Source organism: Strigops habroptila, chromosome 17, assembly GCF_004027225.2.
Source record: "Strigops habroptila isolate Jane chromosome 17, bStrHab1.2.pri, whole genome shotgun sequence".
NCBI lineage: Eukaryota > Metazoa > Chordata > Aves > Psittaciformes > Psittacidae > Strigops > Strigops habroptila.
Genome location: NC_044293.2, coordinates 3534950 through 3540969, shown reverse-complemented (window position 1 = coordinate 3540969; position 6020 = coordinate 3534950). Strand labels below are relative to the sequence as shown.

Sequence of the window (6020 nt, the reverse complement as noted above, 5' to 3'; positions counted from 1 at the left end):
CATTAAAGGGGGGTGTGTGTCTATACGTATATGTGCATGGCTATCAGCAAAGTTTATAAAGCTCTTTGAGCTATTAGAAATAATGTATTTTATTGAGGACATAATAAACTAACTCCATTGTAGTGTGGCTACCTGGGTTCACAGACACGTGCCTCTGCAGGAGCTCTGTTTGGGGTTCCAGACTCAGATGTTGTTATGCAGTCCCACAATGTGTTTGAGGAAGGATGCGAGAGTGCAGCATCAATGGGTAATTCTGGTGCCCCCTCCATGGGAAGGGAAACACACAGTGAGTAAAATAGCCAAACCTGCTGCTTCTCCCTGCCTTGCAGTAAGCCCAGTCCCCCTTTTTTTCTCACCCTTAGCTCATCTTCTACCCAGGTTTGGGGCAGTTTCTGCCAAATCTGGGGAAAAGCTGTGGAACTGCCTCAATGGGGGACCCTGCTCCATGGAGAGGAGGCCACAAAGGGTTTATTTGGAGACCTGACTCACCCCTGTGTTTGGCAAATGGAATTGTTACATAGAAATATCTATGTGTGCAAGTGTTTGGCCAGCCAGTAAAAAGGGCTAATCCCAGGGCTGGGTGCAGCCAGGGTTAGGAGTGTTCTAGGGTCCCAGGGTGACATCCATACTTCTGGGTCCCCATCACTGTGCTTTTTTTGGGAGAAAAGGCCAAAAGGGGAAAAAGGTGAGAGGTTTCTTGGGCAAAGAAGCCACCCAGCCAACAATGCCTGTGGATGGTGGGAAGCACTCGACACCTCCTTCCTGTCACAGAAAGTCATGAAATGTGAAGTTTAAACAGTCCCTGGGTGTGAGGACTGCAGTGGGAGCCCCTCTCGATGTAGCTGTCAGGCAAGCAAGCTCTTGTCTGAGTCCTAAAGCCCAATCTGGCTGAAGTAACACGTCTTTAATCTTTCAGATCTCCTTTAAATACATATATATACACAACCCAGTGATGAGTAAAGCCCCAGCCCCCCCGGAGAAGCAATCTCAGCTGATGAAATGGCCAGTCAAGCAGCTTACATGCCCTTGGCCGCGCTCCCTCCATTAACAAGTTGGGCATTAGACCTGTTTCATCACTGTTAATTCATTTGCTTTACTCATTTGCTCCTCAGAGAAAGTTGTTAGCCTGTTATATTTTTAAACCCCCAGCCAAAATCCTGGGCTGATGCTGAAATGGGCGTTTTGGGAGGGGATTCTGCAACAGGTTTGTTATTGTTTTTTGACTTTATTTTATTTTTCCTGCAGAAAAAATAGGGAATTTTGCGGCAATGCAGGGAGAGGCAGCAAGCCCTGTCCCTCCCGAAGCACCTTGGTGCAGCACGTATATATCCCACATATATATACATATAGCTGTGTATATCCACGTGTGGAACTGAAGCGGCTGTAACACGCACTGCTGGTACATAAAGGCTCCCGTGGCTTCTCCCGGTGAGACGCGGAGCCGGGAGCGGCCGGCACCGCTGGAAAAGCCGAGTTCCACCTTCATTAAAGCCAGACGATTGCCATTTCTATTCTTTTAAAGGTTTCCCCCCATCTATTTGCCATTTACCAGCTCATCCATATGGAAGACATGGCTTACACTTCCCTGAGAACTGTACTTTTAGGACTAATTGATTCTGGTAATTAATTTGTTCTACCTGCTGGATCAGATGGAAATGCTGTCCATGTGCCCAAGGATTAGCACTTGCCTTTCTAACATCTTTCTTAATTATCTAATAGCATGGGTTGCGCGAATTCTGCCTCTATTAGAACACTTTTACTATTAACGGTAGTGATTGGAATTGTGATGACAACTCGATTTCAACAAATTAGAGCTTAAAATCGGGAGATGAAGGAGAAGCGCCTTCTTTTAATTTCCCTGAGTTTAACATCAATAATTAGAGCAATTTTCTGCGATGCGCACCGAAATTATCTCGGCTATGATGTGGCGTATCACCCTCATTTTAGCAAATTGACTCCGGGGAAATGAATGTTACAGATTACGGGGGGGTGGGGGGGTGGGAAATAGAAGACAAACAGAAAAGGAGTGCTAGCACAACACTGAGTGGGGAATGGATGGGAACAAAACCCCAGCGGGGTAATAACTTGAGCGGAAGGGACAAACTGCAGGGGACAAGTTAGGAGCGGAGCGTGGGGCGGCTCGGCAAAGCGCACTGATTTATTCCCCCCTCCCCACACCCCCCACCACGAAGTTTTTGCCTTTACAAGAAAAAGAGGATAAAACACTCGTGTTTGGGGAAAAAGCCCAGACCCCGCCGCTGGCACCGGGGCTGAGAGTGGGTTGCGTTGCGCTGCGCTGCGGGGCTGCGCTGCGGTGCGCAGGGGGAAGCTGCGGGCCCCCCCCCACCCCAAGCGGCTCCGCGCCCCCTGCGCGGTTTGGGTGGCCCGGCGGGCTCGTCCCACCGCCCGGCCGATGGCGATTGGTTCGCCGGAGACCCCCCTTTCCCCCGCGCCTCAAAGGCGCGCATCTCCCCGCGCAGCCCGAGCCCGCCTGCCTCGCATCCCCCGGCTCTTCCGTTCATTTCTGGCTGGGGGGATAGATTTTTTTAATTATTGTTATTATTGCTATTTATTTTTGCTCCATTTGTTTAAAAAATATTTTATTTATTGTTATTATAATTATTTCTATTTATCGTCCCCGACCCCACCGCTCCCTCGCCCCCTGCATCCATCTCTCTCAACCCGCCTCGCTCCCTTCCCCGCTGCCCAAGGGGACCACAACCGAAATGAACCTCAACTTCACCTCGCCAGTGCACCCCGTCTCCGCGCCCAGGCCCACATCCTTCTTCATCGAGGACATCCTGCTGCACAAGCCCAAGCCCTTGCGGGAGGTGCCCCCCGAGCACTTCCCCGGCTCCTTGGCCTCCCGCGTCCCCCTCTTGGACTATGGGTATCCCCTGATGCCAACCCCGACCCTCCTGGCGCCTCACCCGCACCCTGCCCTGCACAAGCCGGAGCATCACCATCACCCTTATTTCCTCACCACCTCGGGTAAGTGCAGCATATCGCGGGAGGAACCTGAGGAGTTTGTGGCCAGGCGGCCCCAGGGTGGGAGGACTCGGGCGGGGACAAGAGGCCGCAGTCCCGGACGGGACAATCCCTTCGGGGCATCTTTCTGCATCCTTCACCGGGATCCGGGCTGCGGTCCCCGGCTTCGTTATCTGGGAATGGAGCGCACCGTGCTGCAGGTTGGCATTCACCCAATTGCCCGAGATCTGGAGGGTCTCCTTCTCTTTCCCTTTATATTCTATTTATTACTTCTAATTACTTTTATTTTTGGACCGATAACATCTCTTTTCCCTTGCGTTGTCCCTCCAGATAGTGACCGAGCTTTGATTTTTCCACCTCCAGCAGCACCGCTGGAGCTGCTCCGGCTCCGTATCCCGGGGCAGGGAAAGGCTCCTTTTGCCCGGCCGGAGCCCGGGGCTTTGCCACCCTTCCCTAGGCTCTAGAAGGAAGAAAGGAAGGAAAGAAACCCTCCTCCAAAGTTTCTCACTGGGCACCCCAAGTGAAATGGAAAGTTGCGCAGCGGCGGGGCCGGGAGGACCGGTCTCCTCCCAGCCTTTTTCAGCTCTGCCCTCGGTTTTCCCACGTTCTTTTCGTTGTGATTTAATTGCCGGGAGGGTGAAGGTTTCCCTCGCAGGGCTGACCACTCCGGCCCTGCTTAAGACAGCACTGCCCAGGCTGCCTTTGCTTTGCTTGGGGAGGGTTCAGCAGGGGCGAAGCGGTTTGTTTTTAGAGCAAGAAGATCCCCTAAATCAGTAAAACGACCTCAAAACCGATATAAACGAAATAGTCACTAAAAGCTAAGGGATGCAGGGGGAGAGCCCACCTCCGGGCGCTGCAGCCCACTCGGGTCTCGGCTGTGTGTCCCCCCAGGAATGCCGGTGCCAGCGCTCTTCCAGCCCCACGCTCACGCCGAGCTGCCCGGGAAGCATTGCCGCCGCCGCAAAGCCCGCACCGTTTTCTCCGACTCGCAGCTCTCCGGCTTGGAGAAGAGGTTTGAGATCCAGCGGTACCTCTCCACGCCCGAGCGGGTGGAGCTGGCCACGGCGCTCAGCCTCTCTGAGACGCAGGTACCGGGCGGAGGAACCGGCTCCTATCCCCTTCCTGTATCCCATGTAGCATCCTCACCTTCTCCTTCTAATATTTATTTACTGTTGTTATTTCCCCCCTCCCGCTGCTCTCCCCAGGTGAAAACCTGGTTCCAGAACCGGCGGATGAAGCACAAAAAGCAGCTGCGGAAAACCCAGGAGGATCCCAAGCACCCGGGAAGCGAGGAGAACCGGGAGCAGAGCTCCCCCGAGCCCGAGCTGTCCGAGGTGGCCGGCACCGAGCCCCGCAAGGGCCCCCCTGGCCCCTTCCTGCTCCAGGACCCCGAGGACGAGGTGGACATCCTGGAGGAGGGGGACCTCTGCGCTGGTCCCCATCGCCTCTAGTTGCGCAGGGGCCCGGGGCGGCTTTGCCCCGGCCCCGCAAACCGCCCCGATCTCCCAGCCCTGAGCAGAGCCGGAGGGGAGGGGATCACGTTTTGGGGAGGAGGTGGTGATGCGGGGGGATGCAGTGATGCCTGGCGGTACCTTCGGCTTCCCCTCGGCATCACCCCGAGCCTGAGCTTTGCCTGGAAGTGTGGTGAGGGAGAGCGGAATAAGGCGAGTTCCCTTTTAAGTTTTCCCTTTTCCCTACGAAATATGGGACTTTTCTCCGTTCCCCGAACTTTCCTCGGTTTTGAAATAAATGTACGCCCGTGGCAGCGTGTTGTGGTTACTGGGAGCGGCGGGCAGGTCGGGTTTATCCCGTATTTATCCCGGGCAGAGCTTCCAGGACACGCATATCCTACAAAAAACAAAGGAAAACAATTATAGAAACGCCCTCCAAAGAAACAGGTAAGACAAAAACTACCGTTTGTTTAATTCCGATATAGAGAGGGGAAAGGGGGAGCATCACGAATAACTCGATCCTTGCTCGGAGCAGACGCAATCCCAGCGAGCAAAAGAGAACCGCTTGGAGGAATCACCTGCACCGGTGATTCCAGCCTGATTCCTCCCCGGCTTCCAGGTGCTAATCACCATCCGGATACTCCTCTTTTCCTTTCAAAGATGCACCAAAGCTGCGTTTGGCTCCTGTTTCCCCTCCGCCTGCATCTGCCCTAACGCCTCCCTGAGCTCCGTGTCGCAGCCAGAGCAGCCGCCGCTTTGCCTTTATCTTCCTGCCAGGGAAACGCTTTTAATTTCCAGGTAAATATAGGTATTTTAAATGTTATTTATTTTTTCCCCCTCTGGCGAGCTGCTGGTTTGGGAGCGCGGCGGAGGCTCCGCATTTCCAATGGGAAAGATGGAGTTTTCCTCGGGAAAATCCTGGAGGAGAGACTGTGCTTGCTCAGATGTTGGCTGCGCAGCCACCGCTGCACCAGCAATCCGGTGGCGTGTCGGTGTCTCCTTAGGTTATTTAATCCTCTTTTCCTACCTTTATTTTTAATTTGGTGTCATTGGCACTTTCAGGGCTTTTTTTTTTTGGATCATGGGACATGCCGTTTTGTGAGGAAAAATCTGTTTAATATATAAAATACAGATGGTTGCAACGTGTGCATTTGCTTCCTTTTCTTACTTTATGCTTTATGCTTCCCTTTATGCTTTTTATGAGTAAAATAACAAACATCACACCTTAAGGAGGGAAAAATACCCAATTCCCAACTGCCCGCCCAGCAAATGGCTGGTTATCTTTTACATGGTGTTTATAGATACTTCCAGAACAATTATTTTAACCAAAAAACTTTGGAAAATGCCATCCGTCTCCCTAAAAGTGATAATTCAGAAGGCAAAGCAACCTATTTCCCCCTAAAACCTTGGCGTGGTTTGAAGCATGGTAGAGAGCCAAGCGCAGGGTGCAGCAGGTCATTTCACATCGCTGTCTGGAAACGCTTCTCCTCTCTTTTCTTCTCTCATCACCTCCTTGGCCGTGGGCAGGGAGGTGATGGAAACTGTCTGGAAAACCTTTCCATTTGATGCTGTCCTTCTTCT

At 52.7% G+C, this 6020-nt stretch overlaps 1 protein-coding gene across 1 annotated transcript; it reads left to right on the top strand.

The window, feature by feature from the left end:
- Positions 1-2692: 2692 nt before the first annotated feature.
- BSX (brain specific homeobox) lies at positions 2693-4439 on the top strand. Its single transcript, XM_030505576.1, has 3 exons — positions 2693-2991; positions 3880-4076; positions 4194-4439. The coding sequence occupies exons 1-3, from the start codon at positions 2727-2729 to the stop codon at positions 4437-4439; spliced, it is 708 nt and encodes a 235-aa protein (XP_030361436.1). The 5' UTR covers positions 2693-2726.
- Positions 4440-6020: the final 1581 nt, after the last annotated feature.

Bases quoted from the DNA above. Each gene is read 5' to 3' on its own strand.
- BSX (XM_030505576.1), top strand. From the start codon at position 2,727: ATGAACCTCAACTTCACCTCGCCAGTGCACCCCGTCTCCGCGCCCAGG. The intron at 2,992-3,879 runs GTAAGTGCAGCA...GTGTCCCCCCAG, and splicing joins TTATTTCCTCACCACCTCGG to GAATGCCGGTGCCAGCGCTC. The intron at 4,077-4,193 runs GTACCGGGCGGA...TGCTCTCCCCAG, and splicing joins TCAGCCTCTCTGAGACGCAG to GTGAAAACCTGGTTCCAGAA.